This window comes from Musca vetustissima, unplaced genomic scaffold (assembly GCF_032173495.1).
Source record: "Musca vetustissima isolate MV318-11 ecotype Yass unplaced genomic scaffold, APGP_CSIRO_Mvet_v1 utg1268, whole genome shotgun sequence".
In the NCBI taxonomy this organism is placed as follows: Eukaryota; Metazoa; Arthropoda; class Insecta; order Diptera; family Muscidae; genus Musca; species Musca vetustissima.
This window is the reverse complement of record NW_026882850.1, coordinates 78,374-101,286: the sequence shown is the minus strand read 5'-3', so window position 1 is coordinate 101,286 and position 22,913 is coordinate 78,374. Positions and strand designations below refer to the sequence as shown.

Sequence of the window (22,913 nt, the reverse complement as noted above, 5' to 3'; positions counted from 1 at the left end):
TATACCCAAATTGACCCATAAAATTCCCCTATATGCCCATAATGATGGTAAGATTTTAAAGATATATTATTAGAGCTATAAACTTATTTTGTTAGAAGACTAGTGATGAAATTTGACGTAGAAAAAATTTTCCATTGACATCAACATCGAAAAGTGACATATTAGCGTAAAATTTTGGTCAATTTGAAAAAAATACCAAAATGACCCAAAAATTCCCTTTAATACCCAAAATGTCAGTGTGTTTTCTAGGTTATGTATTATAGCTACAAACTTCTTTTGTTAAAAGACTTATAGTGAAATTGAATGTAGAAGATGTTATACCTTGACATCGAATCGAAAAAATTACAAATTTGGGGAGAAATTTGGCAAATTATAAAAAATCCCCGAAATTGACCAAAAATTTAGAAAATCCAAATTTTTAGTGTTATTTTAATGATTTTTATTATAGCTAGGAAATTCGTTTGTAAGAAGGATCATAGTGAAATTTGATGTAGAATATTTCCTCCATTGACATCAAAATCGAAAAGTGACATATAAGTGTAAAATTTTGGTCAATTTGAAAAAAATACCAAAATGACCCAAAAATTCCCTTAATACCCAAAAATGTCAGTGTGTTTTCTAGGTTATGTATTATAGCTACAAACTTCTTTTGTTAGGAGACTTATAGTGAAATTGAATTTAGAATATTTTGTACCTCGACATCGAACCGAAAAAATTACAAATTTGGGGAGAAATTTGGCAAATTTTACAAAAACCCCAAAATGCACCAAAAAATTTAGTAATTCCAATTTTTAGTGTTATTTTAATGATATATATTATAGCTAGGAAATTATTTTGTAAGAAGACTCATAGTGAAATTTGATGTAGAATATTTTTTCAATTGACATCAACCTCGAAAAGTGACATATTAGTGTAAAATTTTGGTCAATTTGAAAAAAATACCAAAATGACCCAATAAATTCCCTTAATATACAAAATGTCAGTGTGTTTTCTAGGTTATGTATTATAGCTACAAACTTCTTTTGTTAGGAGACTTATAGTGAAATTTGATGTAGAATATTTTCTACCTTAACATCGAACCGTAAAAATTACAAATTATAGGAGAAATTTGGCAAATTACAAAAAATCCCCAAAATGGACCAAAAATTTTATTTTTTTTTGTTACACTTTCCTCCATTAAAAAAATATTAGCTATCTCACTTTTATGATTGAAAAAAAAAATGTTCCGGTATCTAAAAATAAAAGCAAAACGATGTTATAAAAATTCTCTGCAATTAAATTCGGTATTAAAACAATTTTTAATTGTTGTTAATTTTATTTTTGTATATTAAAACAGATTTATTTGTTTATAATTCTTTTGTTTCTATACATGTTTATTTTTTTATCACTTTGAGGCAGTTATTTTATATGTGTGACATAAAATTGTATATAAAAAGTGTCACTACTGAGTAATCCAGAAGCAAATAAATAAATAAAAAACAAATAAAAGGAGACAAAAAAAAAATACAAAATACAAAATCGTCCGCACAACAAAAAATTAAAACATACGACGTCACAGTTAACAGACATTTATGCAAACAGTTATAAATATTAAATAAGACTGACTGCCAGCCAGCCAAACCGCCAACTAGCCACCAGTCAGAACAATGTGTGTGCGCGCACTGGAACGGCGTTGAAATATTTAATTAATTGCCATACATGAATTTGAACTGAACAACCAGCAACGATTTGTTAGTGTCACTACTGTAGTTGTCACTTTAATTTAATTTTTGTCTGGACAGAAGAAATGTGACGAGGGTGGCTAGAAGGAGGATGGGGGTGGGATTTTTTCCAGGGTTTCCATAAGGCGTGGATTACGTAAAAATATTCTTTATCAATAATGTTTAATTTTTAATAACTAAATAACCAGAAATTGGGCATTTAAAAAAAAATTTAGTCCGATTTGGGGTTTTTGTAAAATTGGTCAAATTTCTCCCCAAATTTGTAATTTTTACGGTTCGAAGCCAAGGTACAATATATTCTACATCAAATTTGACTATAAGTCTCCTAACAAAAGAAGTTTGAAGCTATAATACATAACCTACAAAACATACTGACATTTTGGGTATTAAAGGGAATTTTTGGGTCATTTTGGTATTTTTTTCAAATTGGCCAAAATTTTACAATAATATGTCACTTTTCGATGTTGATGCCAATGGAAAAATTATTCAACATCCAATTTAACTTAACAACATCATTAAAATAACACTAAAAATTTGAAATATCTAAATTTTTTGGTCTATTTTGGGGTTTTTGTAAAATTGGCCAAATTTCTCCCCTAATTTATAATTTTTACGGTTCGATGTCAAGGTATAAAATATTCTACATCCAATTTCACTATAAGTCTTTTAAAAAAAGAAGTTTGTAGCTATAATACATAAACTAGAAAACACACTGACATTTTGGGTATTTAGGGAATTGTTGGGTCATTTTGGTATTTTTTTTAATTGACCAAAATTTTACGCTAATATGTCACTTTTCGATGTTCATGTTAATGGAAAAAATATTCTACATCAAAATTCACTATGAGTCTTCTCACAAAAGAAGTTTATAGCTCTACATATATCTTTAAAATCTTACCTACATTATGGGCATTTAGGGGAATTTTTTGGGTCATTTTGGGTATACTTTCAAATTAACCCAAATTTTCCATCAATATGCCACTTTTTGGGCTGGATTTCAATGAAGGAAATGTTCTACACTAAATTTCACTCTGAGTTTTCGAACAAAAGAAAGTTGTAGCTCTATAAAATACTGCACTAAAATGCCATCTATATTATGGGTATTTAATTGACATTTTTGGGTCATTTTAGTATTATATCCAAATTAACCCGGGTTTCTCCCTTAACATTTCAATTTTTGAGCTTGTTGTCAATGAAGAATATATTCTACATCGAAATCCACTATAGGTCTTCTAACAAAAGAAGTTTGTAACTCTAAAATTCAATCATTAAAATTCCACTAACAATTTGGGTATTTAGCTTATTTGGTCATTTTGGTATTAATTTCAAATTCAGCAAAATTTCTCCCTTAATGTGCCACTTTTTGAGTTAGATATCAATGAAAGAAATATTCTATAGCAAATTTCACTATGAGTCTTCTAAGAAAATATTTTTCTAGCTATAATATAAACCATTAAAAAGTCCTCTAAACATTTTGGGCATTTAGGCCATTTTTTGGGTCATTTTGGTATTACTTTCAAATTGACCAAAATTCTCCCTTAATATGTCACTTTTTGGCATTTATGTCAATGAAGAATATATTCTACATCGAATTTCACTATAGGTCTTCTAACAAAAGAAGTTTATAGCTCTAATATATAATCATTAAATGTCACGAAGAATTTGGGTATTTAGGTTTTTGGTCATTTTGGTATTAATTTCATATTCAGCAAATTTTCTCCCTTAAAATGTCACTGTTTGAGGTAGCTGTCAGTGAAGGAAATATTCTATAGCAAATTTTACTATGAGTCTTCTCAGATAATATTTTTCTTACTATAATATAAACCATTAAAAAAACTCTAAACATTTTGGGCATTAAGGGCATTTTTTGGGGTCATTTTGGTATTACTTTCAAATTGACCAAAATTCTCCCTTAATTTGTAACTTTTTGGCGTTTATGTCAATGAAGAATATAATCTGCATGAATTTCACTACAGGTCTTCTAACAAAAGAAGTTTGTAGCTCAAATATATAATCATTAAAATTCCACTAACAATTTGGGTATTTAGCTTTATTGGTCATTTTGGTATTAATTTCAAATTCAGCAAAATTCTCTCTTAATATGTCACTTTTTGAGGTATATATCAATGAAAGAAATATTCTATATCAAATTTTATTATGAGTCTTCTAAGAAAATATTTTTCTTACTATAATACAAAAAAGTAAAATACCTTTAAACATTTTGGGCATTTAGACCATTTTTTGGGTCATTTTTGTATTACTTTCAAATTGACGAAAATTCTCCCTTAATATGTCACTTTTTGGATTTTATGTCAATGAAGAATATATTCTGCATCGAATTTCACTATAGAACTTCTAACAAAAGAAGTTTTTTAGCTCTAAAATTTAATCATTAAAATGTCACTAAGAATTTGGGTATTTAGGTTTTTTGGTCATTTTGGTATTAATTTCAAATTCAGCAATTTTTCTCCCTTAATATGTCACTTTTTGAGATAGATATCAATGAAGGAAATATTCTATAGCAAATTTCACTATGAGTCTTCAAAGAAAATATTTTTCTAGCTATAATGTGAACCATTAAAAACTCCTCTAAACCTTTTGGGCATTGAGGGAATTTTTTTTGGTCATTTTGGTATTACTTTCAAATTGACCAAAATTCTGCCTTAAGTTGTCACTTGTTGGCCTTTATGTCAATGAAGAATATATTCTGCAGCGAATTTCACTATATATCTTCTAACAAAAGAAGTTTGTAACTCTAAAATTTAATCATTAAAATGTCACTAAGAATTTGGGTATTTAGGTTTTTTGGTCATTTTGGTATTAATTTCAAATTCAGTAAATTTTCTCCCTTAATGTGCCACTTTTTGAGTTAGATATCAATGAAAGAAATATTCTATAGCAAATTTCACTATGAGTCTTCTAAGAAAATATTTTTCTATCTATAATGTAAACCATTTAAAAAACCTCTAAACATTTTGGGGCATTTTTTGGGTCATTTTGGTATTACTTTCAAATTGACCAAAATTCTCCCTTAATTTGCCACTTTTTGAATTTTATGTCAATGAAGAATATATTCTGCATCGAATTTCACTAAAGGTCTTCTAACAAAAGAAGTTTGTAGCTCTAAAACTTAATCATTAAAATTCCACTAACAATTTGGTATTAAGGTTTTTTGGTCATATTGGTATTACTTTCAAATTGACCAAAATTCTCCCTTGGGGTAGATATCAATGAAGAATATATTCTACATCAAATTTCACTATGAGTCTTCTAAGAAAATATTTTTCTAGCTATAATATAAACCATTAAAAACTCCTCTAAACATTTTGGACATTAATGCAATTTTTTGGTCTGTTTTTCCCAATATCATCACCCTGCCTCCCTTATTACCTGTTGATCACTGATAACGCCATTAGATGACAGCTACATTGTTCGGTTCTGGCAAATTTTTTATTGAAATTGATAAGCATTTAACGTTCGCGGTATAGTTTTTTTTCTTCGTCTTCTTCTACTTTGGCTACTTAACAGTGATGTTCGTCGGGTTTTTCACTTTTTTTTGCTTTGCTGCTAAATTAAGAAAGAGGTGTGCGTCCCCAAACGGAATCGCTCAGTCACGTCACATTTATAGATTGAAGAATACGAACAACAACACATAATAATAAAATCACCAAAATCAAAAGCAGACAAGTGTGGTGGTGGTGCGGTGGTCAGCATAACTACCGGCACTACTCCGTCACAAAGAACCGACAAATTATGTGTCCAAGCGGCTGCATATGTGTGTGTGTGCGCACGAGTGTGCCTGTGAGTGAGTGTATAGAATAAATGTTGAGATCTATAAAAATAATCACATTCAGAATATATTTTCCAGTGTTCTTCTTCTTCTTTCAAGCAGCGGCATCGTTTTTCGTTTTTGGGATCGGATCGGAATATCGGTTTGGTTTGGATTCTATGGCATTGCAGTAGTTAGTGTTCGGTCGTTGGGTGGCGAAGGACGTGTTTTTTTGTGCAACAAAAAATTAAAACAAAAAGAAAAGAATTTAAAAAAAAATAAAGAGAGATTATACGACAAAATTTTGAAAAAAAATTATTAATAAAAATAGTGCTATAATAAAAAATTAAATAAATTAAAAAATAATATAAAAAAAATATTTGTGTATTAAAAAATCTAAAATAAAAGTAAGTTTCTTAAAAAAAGTATGAAAAAAAGAAATAAAATAAAATCATAAACCAAAGTGATATGGCAACTCTTGAAAAAATATTTTAAAAAAAATTACATATGTTTCCTTACAATAATTTTTTTGCTTTGCGATACTCGACAATGCAATTCAGCAAACTTTTTCTTAGCTGAATTGCAATTGTATGCAATTCAGCAAGGTTTCAATTAGTGGAATTGGTGTACTAGAGCAATTAGCATAGCTGAAAGAATGTTTTGGGGTCTATTGAAACAATTCAGCTAAATTTTATTATAGCTGAATTGTAGTTTTATTAAATTTATCAAAGTTATTAGTAGCTGAATTGGTGTTTGATAAGTGTTACGGCAATCCAGCATCGTTATAATGCATAACTGAGCCTAAAACTGCAATTCAGCTAACTTTTTCACAGCTGAATTGTAATTTTATGCAATTCAGCTGAGTTTCAATTAGTCAAATTTGTGTTTTAGAGCAACTAGTAACACTAGAAGTATATTCTGTAGTTTATTGAAACAATTCAGCTAAATTTGTTATATATGAATTGTAGTTTTATTAAATTTATTTTATTTATTTATTTATTTATTTGAATTGGTGTTTGATAAGTGTTACGGCAATCCAGCTTCGTTATAATGAACAACTACGACTAATACTGCAATTCAGCTAACTTTTTCATAGCAGAATTATAATCGTATGCAATTCAGCAAGGTTTCAATTAGTGGAATTGGTGTACTAGAGCAAGTAGCATTGCTGCACGATTGTTCTGGGGTCTTTTGAAACAATTCAGCTAAATTTGTCATAGCTGAATTGTAGTTTTATTAAATGTATAAAAGTTATTAGTAGGCGAATTAGTGTTTGATAGGAGTTTCTGCAATTGAACATGGTTATAATGCATAACTACGGCTAATACTGCAATTCGGCTAACTTTTTCACAGCTGAATTGTATTTGTTTGTAATTCAGCAAGGTGTCAATTAGTGGAATTGGTGTACTAGAGCAGTTAGCATAGCTGCAATTTTTGGTGTTTTAGAGCAATTCAGCTAAATCTTGAATTGTAATTGTATGCAATTCAGCTGGGTTTCAATTAGTGAAATTGGTGTTTTAGAGCAACTAGCATTGATGCACGATTGTTCTGGGGTCTTTTGAAACAATTCAGCTAAATTTGTCATAGCTGAATTGTAGTTTTATTAAATTTATCAAAGTTATTTGTAGCTGAATTCGTGTTTGATAGAAGTTTCTGCAATCGAACATTGTTATAATGCATAACTACGGCTTATACTGCAATTCAGCTAAATTTTTCACAGCTGAATTGTAATTTTATGCAATTCAGCTGGGTATCAATTAGTGGAATTAATGTTTTAGACCAACTACTATTGCTAGAAATATATTCGGGGGTCTATTTGATAAATTCAGCTAAATTTTTCGTGGGTGAATTTTAATTTTCAGCGATTCAGCAAAGTTTTTATTAGCTAAATTGTTAATAGAGAGTAGTTAGTATGATAAGAACGATATCATAATATTCTACGTTAGTTTTTCAGGTCAAAAATAGGCGTGTACAATTTCTTGTAATTTAAATAACATCTCTCACTCTCTTTCTCTTTCTCTACGTAAAAGACTTAAGAAACGAACATGACTCCATGCAATGAGACGTTGGCGTTTGGTGCTTGTTTCTTAAGTCGTTGGTTTTTTTGCTCAAGTTAATCATTTATTTCGAAACAAAAATATTTATTTGTTTATTTTAAAACAAATAAAACATTCTGTTTACGTTTATACTACTCCAATCTAAATAATAATAAAAAAAAATTGAAACTATTTTTTTATTAGCTTTTCTAGAATTCTGTGCCCATTTTTTTTGTTATTTATATTCCGGCCTGCTAATGAGCTGCTGTTAGAATTGATAAAAATTAACATTACCATGTTAAATCAATATCAATAATAAAACAACAACAACGACAACAAAGAAAGACAAATAATAAGGCACATGTAAACATAATAATACTAATAATAAAAACAACAACAATAACAACAACTCAGCCGGCATACATACGTAAATTGGATTTTGTAAATATGCGAATATTTTTTTTTCATTTTTTATTTTTTTGAATTTGATATTTGTTTACAAATTGGTTTGATTTTTTTCATTATATCTCTTAGATACGGCCTTCAGATGAACAATAAAAAAAAGTTTTGATTCTTTGAGAAAAATCAAAAAATAATGAAACCGGTTTTTGAGAAATTAAATGAAAGAGGAATTTGTAAAGATTGCGGAATTTTGAAAAGTGAAATTAATGCTCAACACAATTCCAAAATTGGGTTCTTAACCTTTAGATGTTGGTAAACAAAATTATTTTCGTCTATACTGATTAGCATTTCTCTTGGTAAAAAAACTTGGGATTGAGGATGGAGAAGAGGAAACATAAATAAAAATATCAAAAAACGTTGTTTAATAAAAACTCCGATTTTTACAAATATTTGTTCAATGACTAACAATTTGTGTGGATTTTTTAAAACATATTTTTTTACTGATTCCAATCAACCTTGAATTAAAATATAAATATTTTTAATGGTGAGCCTTGAATTTTTTTAAAAATTTATTTTCAATGATTTTCGATAAGTGTGGATTTTTTTAAAATGATTTTTCAATGGCTACCAATAGGCATTGTTTTTAAAATATATTTCCGGTTTCAAAGTTTTTCTTGAAGTCATGAAGTTTTTAAAAATATTTTTTTTCAAAGCTACTTATTGGCCTGGATTTTTATACCCTTCACCACACTGTGGTACAGGGTATTATGTCATTGTGCATGTGTTTGTAACAGGCAAAAGGAAACGAGATAGACCCATGGTTCTTTTTGAGAATATGCATAGAATCACTTTCTGAGTCGATTTATGCATGTTCGTCCGTATACCCATGTTAAATTGTAAACGAAGTACAAGTCGCATTTATTATCCGTTTTGGATGAAATTTGCAACAAGTCACTTATTTGGCACAAGGACGAACCCTATTGAAATTGAAGAAAATCGGGTCAGATTTAGATATAGCTCCGATATATTTTCGTCCGACTTAAGGTAAATGGGCCCACCAATGTCGCTATATATCCTTCGATTTGCACGAAATTTGGTATAGGATACTGAATTAGATTCAGAATGATGTGTGCTAAGTTTCGAGAAAATTGGTTCAGATTTAGATATAGCTTCCATATATATTTTCGTCCGATTTTAGGTAAATGGTGTCGCGAAGTCCTTATATAACTTTCGATTTGCACGAAATTTTGTATAGTGTACTGAATTGAGTCTTGAATGGAGTGTGTTAAGTTTCGAAAAAATCGGGTCAGATTAAGATATAGCTCACATATATATATATATATATATATTTTCGTCCGATTTAAGGTAAATGGGGCACCAAAGTCTCTATATGTCTTTCGATTTACACGAAATTTGGCATAGGGTACTCCGAGGATACCAGTATAGTAAAATACCCTGTTATAAAAACTTACATCAATCTATATGGTAACAGATAAGCTCATCTGAAACATCTGAAGGTGTCTCAAACCTTCAATGTAGTAACAGTAGATCTGAAATACTCAAAGTGTCGTATATATGACATCTGAGAATTCCTGAATAGCAACGGAAGGTCTCTGAGGACATTTCAATGGCAGAAGGTCTCTCAGTCTTTAGTGTTTTAACAGAAGACCCTCTATATCATACTTAAATGCCTGCGGATCCATCTCTATCGTAACAGATGACCTCAGAGGATTTCTTAATGGCAATATAACGTTTCGGAGGGCTCTAGTATAGTAACATTTTATCAGAATTTACATTCTCCTTCAGCATAACAGATGAGCTCTGAGTCATCTGAAGGTCTCTGAGGTCTTCTGAATGGCAACAAAAGGTCTCTGAGGTTTTCAATATTGTAGCAGAACATCTCAAATACCCTCTCTACCGTATATATGGTCTCTGAGAACTCCTGAATTTCTTAACTGAACTCCTGAATTTTTAACTAAAGGTCTCTGAAGACTTTGAATGACAACAGAAGATCTTACAGGTCTTTAGTGTAGTAATAGAAGATCTATATAAGCATCTATAGCGTACCTAAAGCCTCATATTCCATCGATATCAAAACAGGTGGCCCCTGAGATCTCTCTATGACTTTTGAAAGATAGAAAGTCTATGAGGATTTCTTTGTCAACAGAAGGTCTCCGAAGGTTCTAGTATGGTAGCATACCCTGTTATAAGAACTTAAATCCTTCCGCAAAACTTAAAAATGAAAACCTCTGAGCGGATTGGGTCTTTTCCAGGATTTCAGGTGCAGTGTGAAAATCTGGTCTATAGTGGATTTGCCCAGATCTGCAGCCGCATTGATAAGATCCAATAATATCATTGCCCACTGGATTCAGTTGTTTACACTGTCCGCTGGATATTAGTTTATATGCGATCGGAATGCGACTAATTCCTCTATAGTTGGTACACATCGTCTTGTCTCCTTTTTTGTACAAGGGGCAAAGGATGCTGAGATTCCTCAGTATTGTGTAGGCAATCCTCTAGCCAAATTGTACTAAACATTTGGTACATGATCCTGATCAGCTTCTGACGGCTTTAAACACCTCTGTGCGGATTGGGCAGTTAAATGCGATTTTTCTTGGGTATTTTCCAGAATTTCAGGTACATTGTGAAAATCTGGTCTATAGTAGATTTGCCCAGGTCTGAAGCCGCAAGTCTTTTAAATAGAGAAAGAGAGAGGACATTTTTGTTCAAATTACAAGAAAATCAGAAGAAAATCATTGAAGGTCTTGAAGAAATATTTTTAAAACATCAACGCCTATTTCTAAACCTTGAAACAATATTTTTAAAACATCCTCGCCTATTTGTAACCCTTGAAAAATATTTTTAACAAATCCACGCCTATTGAAAATTTCGATTTTTTTTATCAATTTTTTACTTCATTAAATATTTTTTTATAAAATTCCATTCATTATTTGATTTGATAATTGACATAGCGAAGCATGCCAGCGATTAATTTTGAACATCTGTTAGATTAGCACGATTTTGAAAAAAATACTACAACAATTTCCTTGTTATTATTTCAGAAACACAGAAAAACAACAACAACATCAAAATCTGAATTTTAAAAATTAATGATGTGAAACAAAAGACTTAAGCTACAAACGTCATCACAATTTAATCGATTGAACAATACGTTTTAGCAAAGGTTCGTGTCTTAAGTCTTTTGTTTTTTTCTTTACTTCCCTAAACACAGTAATTTTCGGTATTGAAAACGAAAATGATTTTTATGCAAATTTTGAAATATTTTTTTTACATATTTTTATTCAAAAAAAAAAAAAAAAACAAAACAACAAATCTGCCAAATCAGTTCAGTGACCTCTGAGGAATTATCGATTCTACTTTTTGGTTAATTTTTTTATTTCAGAACCCAAAATGCTATTTCGAAATATTTTTGCACTTTTATTTTATTGCACGATATTCCACGTGCGAATAGAGGCCCAGAGGACAGCACTCGATACAAATTTGGGTGGCTTTGTGAGCCTGCTACGGCCGTTAATTTTGGATGTAATGGGCCGATCGGGTGATGTGCCCAGTAATGTGGCTCTACATCGAAGGAGAGGGGTAAGAGGTGAATTTTATTTATTTCGAACATCCGATAATTTGTATTTCTGCAGAAAACCCAACAATCCGATAAACGTGCCAGATCTGTAAAGGACTTCTGTGATGTAAATGGTCCGGGAAAACGTAGCCAAGTGCCACCGACTTCGGTACATCGCTTGAGGCCGGGGGATATCGACATTATTGCAGCTATGGGTGATTCCCTGACCGCCGGGAATGGTGTAATTGCCAATAATCTAATGCAGGTTATTCACGAGAATCGTGGTGTGGTTTGGTCTATTGGTGGTCAGGGTGACTGGAGGCAATATCTAACATTACCCAATCTGCTCAAGGAATACAACCCCAATTTGTATGGCTACTCTCTGAAGGATGGTTTAGGGCGGGATAGGACATCAAGGTATGAAGAAGAAGAAAAATTAAAAAAAAATCGCATTTTCTATTAACAAATTTTCCCCTTCAGATTCAACGTTGCCGAATTGGGCGCCATGTCACGTGATATGCCCTACATGGCCAAAGTATTGGTGACCCGCTTGACGCACGATCCCAATGTGAATATGACCCATCATTGGAAATTGATAACCATGCTGATTGGTAATAATGATTTTTGTTCCGATGTTTGCTATCTTGCCGATCCAATGAAATCGATTGACTACCACGAACAAAATATGTTGAAAACTTATCGTTATCTTAGGGATAATGTACCGAGGTTAATGCTGAATGTTGTACCGGCACCAAATCTACTGTTGTTGACCAAATTAAAAGGTTTACCGCCACAGTGTCATATAACGTTGCCATTCGAATGTCCCTGTATTATAGGAAAGACAAAGAAACGACATGCCTATATGAATAAATTAATGCAGAAATGGATAAGGAAGGATTATGAAATAGCCAATCGGGAGGAGTTTAATAGTGAGGTAAGATTAAAACGATTTTTAATTAAAAAAATATATTCGATAACAATGATTTTTAGAGAAAATATTTTCGATAACAACTATTTTTTAAAATTTATATTCGATAACAAATTTTTTTAGGGAAAAATCGTTCGACAACAACATTTTCTATGAAAAAATCGTTCGATAACAACATTTTCTATGAAATTTTTTTTCGATAACAATACTTTCGGTGAAAAAATCGTTCGATAACAAGGATTTCTTTGAACAAATTTATCGATAACAACATTTTGAAAAATCGTTTGATAACAAAATTTTCATAAATAAAATCGTTCGATAACAAGGTTTCTTTAAACAAATTTATCGATCGACAACAACATTTTCTATGAAAAAATCGTTCGATAACAACATTTTCTATGAAATTTTTTTTTTCGATAACAATACTTTCTGTGAAAAAATCGTTCGATAACAAGGATTTCTTGGAACAAATTTATCGATAACAACATTTTCTATGAAAAATCGTTTGATAACATAATTTTCATATATAAAATCGTTCGATAACAAGGTTTCTTTAAAGAAATTTATAGATAACAAAATTTTCATAGAAAAAATCGTTTGAGAACAACATTTTCTATGAAAAAACCTTTCGATAACATGGTTCTTTGTGAAAAAAATTTATCGATAATAAAATTTTCATAAAAAAATCGTTTGATAACAAGGTTTTCTATGAACAAAATTATCGATAACAATATTTTCAATGGAAAACTTGGTGGACGATTCGATATCTATAGTTTCTATAGATCATAATGTCGATAACCAACAACTATTTTATAACATTAACATTAAAAACTATTTTATAACGATATTTTTAATCGAAAATGTCATCGATAACAATATTTTCTACTGAAAATGTAATCGATAACAATATTTTCCACTGAAAATGTCATCGATAACAACATTTTCTAAATGAAAATGCAATCGATAACAACATATTTCTATATAAAATATCTCCGATAACATTTTTTTAATAGGAACCCTATTCGGTAACAGCATTTAAAAAAAATTAATTTTCGATAACAAGTTTTTCTAAAGAAAATGTTATCGATAACTAAATATTCTACAGTAAATGTCATTGATAATATTTTCTAAATAAAATGTCATCGATAACAAGATTTTCTATATAAAATAATTACAATTCTATAGAAAATTACATTACTAACTACATTTTCTATATGAAATATCTCCGATTCTAGAGAAAATGTCATCGATAACAACATTTTTCTATATAAAAAACCCTATATGAAATTACCCTCTTCGGTAACAGCATTTAAAAATAATAATTTTTGATAACAAGTTTTTTTCTAGTGAAAATGTTATCGATAACAGCATTTTCTTAAGAATATTTTTCTGAAGAAAGTATCATCGGTCACAACATTTTCTATAGAAAACTTCATCGATAAAAAAAGGAAAATGTTGTCGATAAAAATATTTTCTATAGGATATTATCGATAATTAAATTTCATACAGAAAATTTTATCGATAACAACATTTCCCACAGAAAATGTTATCGAACAACAACATTTTCTGCAGGAAATGTTATCGATAATAACATTATCTAGAGAAAATGTTATCGATAATAACATTATCTAGAATAAATGTTATCGATAATAATATTATTTACAGAAAATGTTATCGATAATAACATTATCTACAGAAAATAACATCGATAAAAACTATCTACAGAAAATAACATCGATAACAATATTTTCAACAGGAAATATCATCGATAACCACCATTTCTATATAAAAGATCTCCGTTAGTAATATTTTTAATAGAAATCCTTATTCGATAACAAAATTTACTATTGAAACACTGTTCGATAACAGCATTTGATTTTGAAAAGTTGTTCGATAATAATATTTTCTATAAAAATTTTTGTCGATAAAAACATTTTCTATATAACTTTTGCGCGATAACAATGTTTTATTTAAACAATTTATTCGATAACAACATTTCCTAGAGAAAAGTTGTTCGATAACAATATTTATTACAAAAAATTATATCGATAAAAGAACTTACTCCAAAAAACTATACCGTTAATAAAATTTTTTGAAAATAATTTGTCGGACAACACCATTTTCTATAGAAAAGTTAATCGATAACAAAATTTTCTTTTGACATGATATTCGATAACAATATTTACTGAAAAAAGTTGTCCGATAACAACATCGTATATATAAGAACTATCCGATAACTAAATTTTCTAACAAAAAGTTGTTCGATAATATGATTTTCTTTTGTTAACTTGTTCGATAACATCATTCTTTATTCAAAAACTTACTTCTTTTATTGTAATACCATTCGATAACAGTTTTTTCTATCGCAATATTCTTCTATAATAACACATTATTTTTAAAATGTGTCCGATAATATTATTTTCTTCTAGAAATTAAAACGATAACTCATATTTCCTACATAAATTAACTTCGATAACAAATTGTTAATAATTTTTTTTAATTATTTGTTTTTTCTTCCTTTCAGACATTCACCATCAACATTGAACACTTTACCAAAGATTTTGTTTTCCCCACACTGCCAAATGGCAACACCGATACCTCGTACAGTTCCGAAGATTGTTTTCACATCAGCCAGAAGGGTCATGCAGCAAGTAAGTATCACATCTGTCGATTATAATATTTTTCAAAATTATTATTATATTGTTTTTTTTTTCAGGTGCCAATTCCTATTGGAATAATCTCTTCGAAATGCCCAATAACAAGTCATCGTTTACGAAAAATATTTACGATAATTTCCTGTGTCCCACCGAAGAGCATCCGTATATAATAACTAGAGTTAATAGTCGATCCGATTTTAAAAATTAAATCATTAGAATTAATTGCAGTGGAATGGGATTATAAAACAAAATTTATCGATTAAGGGGAATTTCGAAGTGAATTTTATTCCCTTTCCCTTTAAAGGGTTTACAAGAGAATTAAGAAGGAGGATTTCAGACATGACATGTTAAGTTGGCATTGTTTATTGTAAACGTGTTAAAAGATAACGGCGTCCAAACTCAACGTTGACTTTGATATTCCTTTTACAGATTGACATTTAATACAATGCAACTTAAAGAGACATGCCTGAAATCCTGGTATGTGTTCCCCTTTTAATGTTGAACTAGAAATATATTTTTAGATAAGTTTTAATCGTGCTCCACTGCACTTTTTATATTTTTAGTCAATTTCATGCATTTCTATCATAAAAAAGGAAACTGTGATAATTCATATTCATTTTTTATATCTCCTTAGGATAAATAAACGAATAAATTTTTAATAAAATTTTTTATAAAAATATTGTAATTTTTTTTTATTAAGTTGTTGGGAGGATAAAATCTTTTCTGGTTTCTTCTGGGAAAAATAGTAGCTGGAAGCTTTTTTGATAAAAAAAAACAATATTTTGTAGGAAATATCCCGCATTTAAATAAAGGTAACAAATTCGACCAAATAACATTATTTCCATATACCAAAATTGAAACTCGATTTTATCAATACATGGTGAAGCTAGCGATAACTTTTGTTCGGAGTCATTTAGTGAAATTTTATGGAGAATATATTTTTCTTTGACATCGTGACCCTAAAATGACATATTGTGGCAGAAATTGACCAAAATTGAAAAATACTAACAAATTTCACCCAAACTCTAACGATTAATTTTATTTACGCAAAATTAATAACCAAAATTTATCGATATGTGTTATAGTTAGCGATATCTTTTGGTCGGAACTTATAGTGAAATTTTATGGAGAATATATTTTTCATTGACATCATGACCCTAAAATGACGCATTATGGGAGAAATTGACCAAAATTGAAGAAGACTACCAAATTTCACCCAAACTCTAACGATTAATTTTATTTACTCAAAATTAATAACCAAAATTTATCGATTCATATTATAGCTAGCGAAATCTCTTGTTCGGTGATCTTTAGTGAAATTTTGTGGAGAATATTTTCTTCATTAATGTCACGTTCCTAACTTAAATCATTGTGGGAGGTTTTACTAAATTTCTGAAAAATCACCAAATTCGACCAAAATTAGTCATTCTCATTTAACTAATTTGTTGTTAATATTTCATAGATAGACTTTATAGTTATCGATAACTTTTGTTCAGAGACCCATAGTGAAATTTTTTTGAAGAATATATTTTCCTTTGACGTCATGACCCTAACATGACGTATTGTGTTAGAATTTGACCAAATATAAAAAAAGAATACCAATATAACCAAAAAATAACCATTTTTGTTATGTATTCGGAATTGCCACTCAAAATTTATCGATATATGTAATAGTTATCGATATATTGTGTTCGGTGACCCTTAGTGAAATTTTGTAGAGAATATATTTCTCATTGGCAACATCCCTTCAAAATCCATTTCTATTGGAGAATTCGGTACAATTTGGAATTTCTAACAAATTCGCTAAAAATTAGCCATTTTTATATATACCAACATTTGTTGATTAAATTTCATAGATAAATATTATTGTTATCCATTCAGTGACATTTTATATATATACCATAAAATGACAATTGTGTTAGAATTTGACGAAATATAAAAAGTATACCAAAATCCTCCGAACAATTAATTATTTTTTTTAATATACATAAAATTGTCGCTCAAAATTCATCGATATATATATATATATATAGCAAAATCTTTTGTTCGGTGACCTACAGTGAAATTTTGTAGAGAATATTTCTTTCATTGGCGGTATTCCTTCAAAATGAAATACAGTCGGAGAATTCGGTATAATTTGGCATATATAACAAATTCGCCCAAAATTAGTCATACTTCTATACCAGCATTTATAGATTATATTTTATAGCTAAATATTATAGTTGTCGATAAGTTTTGTTCAGAGACCTTCAGTGAAATTTTATAGAGAATATATTTTTCTTTGACATCATGATCCTAACATAACGTATTGTGTTAGAATTTGACCAAATGTAGAAAATATACCATATTCGTCCCAAAATGTAAACATTATTTTTAATATACACAAAATTGACACTCAACATGTATCGATATATATTGTAGCTAGTGGAATCTTTTGTTCGGTGACCTATAGTGAAATTTTATGGAGAATATATCTCTCATTATCGTAATCCCGCTAACATGAATCACTGACTGAGAAATTTTGTACAATAAAGATAATTAAAAAAATTCCCCCAAAAGCAGAAATTCATATATACCCAAATTTATCGATAATATATCATAGGTATATATTATAGTTATCGATATTTTTTGTTCAGTGATCTATAGTAAAATTTTCTGGAGAATATTTGCATCCTTAATACCTTCCCCCCTAAAGTGAATGATTATGGATGATTTTGCTCGATATTTAAAAAAGTACCAAAAATTTCAAAATTCTTCCAAAACCACTCACACTTTTTATATACCAATTTTCATAAATATATTCAATAGCTATCGATATATTTTGTAAGGTAAATTTTAATGAAATTTTATGGAGAATATTTCACTCATTGACTATATCCTCTTGGAATGGAAAATTGGCAGAGATTTTGCGAAAATTCTAAAGAAGTAGTAAATTTGAGCAAAAATATCCATAAGTAGACATTCGTATGTACCAACATTGTCGATAATAATTGTTAGATAAATGTTCGGAGACTTTTAGTGAAATTTTGTGGAGAATATTTTTCTCCTTAATAGCTTTCCCCTAAAGTGATTAGCTATGGGCTATTTTGCTTGATTTCTAAAAAGTACCAAATACCGAAAAGTAGCAAATTTGAGCAAAATTTGCCATCATTTGTATATACCCAATTTGACAATTAAATTTTATATGTATATATTACATCTACATAAAACTTGTGTTCGGTGACCTATAGTAAAATTTTGTGGAGAATATGTCTGTCCTTAACATCGTCTCTCAAAAACAAATAAATAAGCGAGAATTTAGTAAAATTGGGAAAATGTAACAAATTTCGCCCAAAAGTAAAGTGAATAAATATTATAGTTATCGATAGTTTATGTTCGGTGACCTCTAGTGAAATTTTGCGGAGAATATTTTTCTCCTTAATAGCTTTCCCCTAAAGTGAATGGTTATGGGCTATTTTGCTTGAAAAAATACCAAATACCGAAAAGTAGCAAATTTGAGCAAAATTAGCCATCATTTGTATATACCCAATTTGACAATTAAATTGTATATGTATACATTATAGCTAGACAAAACTTTTGTTCAGTGACCTATAGTAAAATTTTGTGAAGAGTATTTCTTTCTTTAACATCATCTCTCAAAAAATAGTAGATAAAGGAGAAATTAGTAAAATTGGGAAAATGCAACAAATTCGCCCAAAAGTCGACATTATTATGTACCAACATTGTCGATAATATTTGTTAGATAAATATTATAGTTATCGATAGTTTATGTTCGGTGGCTTTTAGTGAAATTTTGTGGAGAATATTTTTCTCCTAAATAACTTTCCCCTAAAGTGGATAATTATGGGCTATTTTGCTTGATTTCTAAAAAATGTACCAAATTCAATTAAAAAAATTATACATTTCCCTTTCCCAAATTGTAAATGATATTTCATAGATAAATATCATAGCTACCGACATATTTTGCTGGGCGATATTTAGTGAAATTTTATGGAGAATATTTTTTCCCTTTAACACCTTTCCCCTAAGTTAAGTCATTCCGTCAGTTTTTTACATTTTCTCATATGAACCTTAAAAAATAACTGTTTAAAATCAACGTATCATATTAGAAATGTTCGTTTGTATTAATTAATTAATATAAATGTTACATTAATTAATAACTTAACTACAATAGTAAATTAATTAATTTGTTTAACTAACATTACATTGAATAAAATTTTAACCATTAATCAACAACAACAATAAGAACATGACATGGCAAAATAAATGTTACATTGTCTGAGCAAATGTCGACTGCATCAATTACAGTTATTTAAGTTATGAAGGGTATAGACATTGTTGTATTCAAATTAAATATTAATTAATAATTGAAAACTGACCACTTTATGATAATTGTGAAAAATCGGGTGTTATAATCTATAATTTTAATAATAAATTATAGACATATTACTAAAAATTTATTTAAGAATTCAAAATAGCAACATGTGTTGCTAAACTCATGTATAATTTTTTTTTCGAATGCAGATTTTTAAGTTTTTTAAATTCAGATTTAAGGTCCCGATAGGGAAAATGCATTTCAAGCACGTAGAGGTTGTCTAGATTCTCAGCTCATTTTGGCATGCTTACTGAAGCTGTCACTCTTTTCAAACCCAGCTATTAAAAACATAATAATAAATTATTAAAATCTTTCCTTGACAATTGTTGTACATCATGTCATGATGGCATTCGATGCAGGTAAAAAATTCTGAAATTAATTTCTCTTATTATGTGTGTTAATTGAAAAAAATACCATTCTATTTAAGCGATTCTCAGTGCACACTTTTTTCTAATCGCTAATGTTATAATTATCATATTATGAATAAGTAAAATTTTGTGATGTAATAGGGTGGTTCCAAAAATGCAGAAATAAAATTTATTTTGGGCGAAAAAAATCTAAAATTTGCTTTTGAATATAAGGGATTATCGGATATTTTATATTTAATAAACAACTATGCAAAATGGGCCAACAAATTTTTTCGCCATATACCCAACAAGGTATACCCATTTTATAAATATACATTATACCTAGCGATATATTTAGTTTGATGACCTATAGTGAAATTTTATGGAGAATATTTCTCTAATTGGCATCACCCTTCGAAAATTAAGAACTATGGAAAAATTTGGTAAAATTGCGAAAATGTAATAAATTCGCAAAAAAAACTAGTCATTCTCATCATATACGTAAATAATCGATAATATTTCACGGATAAATATTATAGTTATCGATTTCATGTGTTCGGTGACTTATAGTAAAATTTTATGGAGAATATTTTCCTCTTCAATACTTTTCCACTAAAGTGAATAATTACGGTAGATTTTATCCAATTTCTTAGAAAAGTACCAAAATTGACCAAAAACTAATCATTCTCATATAGCCAAATAATCGATAATATTTCGTTTATAAATATTATAGTTATCGATTTCATGTGTTCGGTGACCTATAGTAAAATTTTATGGAGAATATTTTTCTCCTCAATACCTTTTCCCTAATATGAATAATTATGGCAGATTTTAACCGATTTAAAAAAAAAAATACCAAAACCGACCTAAAAAACTAATAATGTTAATATAGCCAAATTATCGATAATATTTCGTATATAAATATTATAGTTATCGATTTCATGTGTTCGTTGACCTATAGTAAAATTTTATGGAGAATATTTTCTTCCTTAATACCTTTTCCCTAAGATAAAAAATTATGGCAGATTTTAACCGATTTATAAAAAAAAGTACCAAAATTGAGCAAAAAACTAGTCATTTTCATATAGCCAAATTATCGATAATATTTATAGTGTTATCGATTTTATGTGTTCGTTGACCTATAGTAAAATTTTATGGAGAATATTTTCCTCCTTAATACCTTTTCCCTAAGATAAAAAATTATGGTAGATTTTACCCGATTTATAAAAAAAGTACCAAAATTGAGCAAAAAACTAGTCATTTTCATATAGCCAAATTATCGATAATATTTATAGTGTTATCGATTTCATGTGTTCGTTGACCTATAGTAAAATTTTATGGAGAATATTTTCCTCCTTATTACCTTTTCCCTAAGATAAAAAATTATTGTAGATTTTACCCGATTTCTAAAAAAAGTACCAAAATTGGATATCATATATCCAAATTATCGATAATATTTCACAGATAAATACTACAGTTATCGATTTTATGTGTTCGCTGGTCTATAGTAAAATTGTATGCAGAATATTTTTCTCCTCAGTACCTTTTCCCTAAGATGAATAATTTTGGTAGACTTTAACCGCTTTCTAAAAAAAGTACCAAAATCGAATAATACGACAAAAAAAACAACTATTTTTAACTTGCATTTTTATAACCGAATTTCATGGGTAAATATTATAGCTAGGGAAATATTCTGTGAGAAGTCTAATAGTGAAATTTTATGTAGAATATTTTTTTCATTGATACCATATTCATAATATGAAGGATTGAGTGACAATTTCTTAGATTAATGAATATAGTACAAAATTCGCCCAAAAATAAACATTTCTTTTATGCCAAAAAATTGTTAACGATTTTTCATGGGTAAATACTATAGTTACGGAAATATTCTGTGAGAAGTCTAATAGTGAAATTTTATGTAGAATATTTTTTCCATTTTTAACATTTAGCAAATATGAAGGTTTCCAATAGATTTTTCTACATATCTGAGTTCATATCCAAGTTCACCCAAAAACATACCATTTCCATATAAGCAAAATTGTTAATGATTTTTCATGGTTAAATATTATAGCTACGAATATTCTCTGTGAGAAAACTTTTAGTAGAATTTTATGAAGAATATTTTTCCCACGAATACCATCCTCCTAATATAAAGGATAGCGGGAGATATTTCAACTTTTCTGAAAACAGTCTAAAATTCGACCAAAAAAGTAGACATGATTTATACCCACCATTGTGAATGATATTTCTAAGGATAAACAAAGCTACCGATCTGAATGTTGCCAACTGCTATACCCAATAACCTTTAACTGATCTTGGGTCCTTCAACAAATTTAAAATTAGTTTTTTATTAAAAAAAAAATCTGTTATAAATTTTTTTTCTGCCAAATAAAACCCCTTTCTAAATGGAAGAACCGTAGAAAAATTTTCACACTATCTTCATCTCATTTCTATTAATTTTTTTTCGAAATAATTTTCTCCACCTTAATATTCATTGAATGACATGTCTCCACAGTTAGCAGATATTATCTGGCCTAGACATTTTAGACAGATTTTTATATCGGTTTTAAATAGCTTGTAGATTTGTCTCTATTTTAATATGCAGTGTAACACACGATGTTAAACATTACAGGCGCATATTAATTTCAAATCAAAAAACGTACGATATCTGTGGCAAAAAAATATAGTTTTTATTAGAATCCAACAAAAGTTTTCTTTTTTTTAAATTAATATTGAATTTAAATACAGCACGGTCTATTCTCTTTTTATCTCAAATAACTGTAATAATGCTGTCATTTCGACTGGCAATGTAACAATTTTTTTGTCTTGTTATTCTCTTGAGAATGTGATCAAATCTCCAACAATGCCACAACTTAGGGGGAGGGTGTTAAGGGGAGAAATATTCTCCATAAAATTTCACTATAGGTCACTGAACAAAAGAAATCACTAGGATAATATATATTTAATAAAATATGTATAACAAAATTGAGTATATATTGAGTTCTTCATACTGAATATAAACAAACATTTTGTTATTTATATGAGAATGTAGAAAAATCTCCAACAATGCCACTACTTAGGGGGAGGGTGTAAAGGGAAAA

General features: G+C 29.0%; 1 protein-coding gene across 1 annotated transcript; it reads left to right on the top strand.

The window, feature by feature from the left end:
* The first annotated feature begins 11,408 nt into the window (after window positions 1-11,408).
* Window positions 11,409-15,308, top strand: LOC133329522 (phospholipase B1, membrane-associated-like). Its single transcript, XM_061537997.1, has 5 exons — window positions 11,409-11,528; window positions 11,582-11,922; window positions 11,986-12,439; window positions 14,958-15,084; window positions 15,150-15,308. The coding sequence occupies exons 1-5, from the start codon at window positions 11,475-11,477 to the stop codon at window positions 15,296-15,298; spliced, it is 1,125 nt and encodes a 374-aa protein (XP_061393981.1). The 5' UTR covers window positions 11,409-11,474; the 3' UTR covers window positions 15,299-15,308.
* The last annotated feature ends 7,605 nt before the right edge of the window (window positions 15,309-22,913 follow it).

Coding starts and splice junctions, on each gene's coding strand:
- LOC133329522 (XM_061537997.1), top strand. CDS start 11,475: ATGGGCCGATCGGGTGATGTGCCCAGTAATGTGGCTCTACATCGAAGG. Junction 11,529..11,581: donor CTCTACATCGAAGGAGAGGG/GTAAGAGGTGAA, acceptor GTATTTCTGCAG/AAAACCCAACAATCCGATAA. Junction 11,923..11,985: donor GGGCGGGATAGGACATCAAG/GTATGAAGAAGA, acceptor TTTCCCCTTCAG/ATTCAACGTTGCCGAATTGG.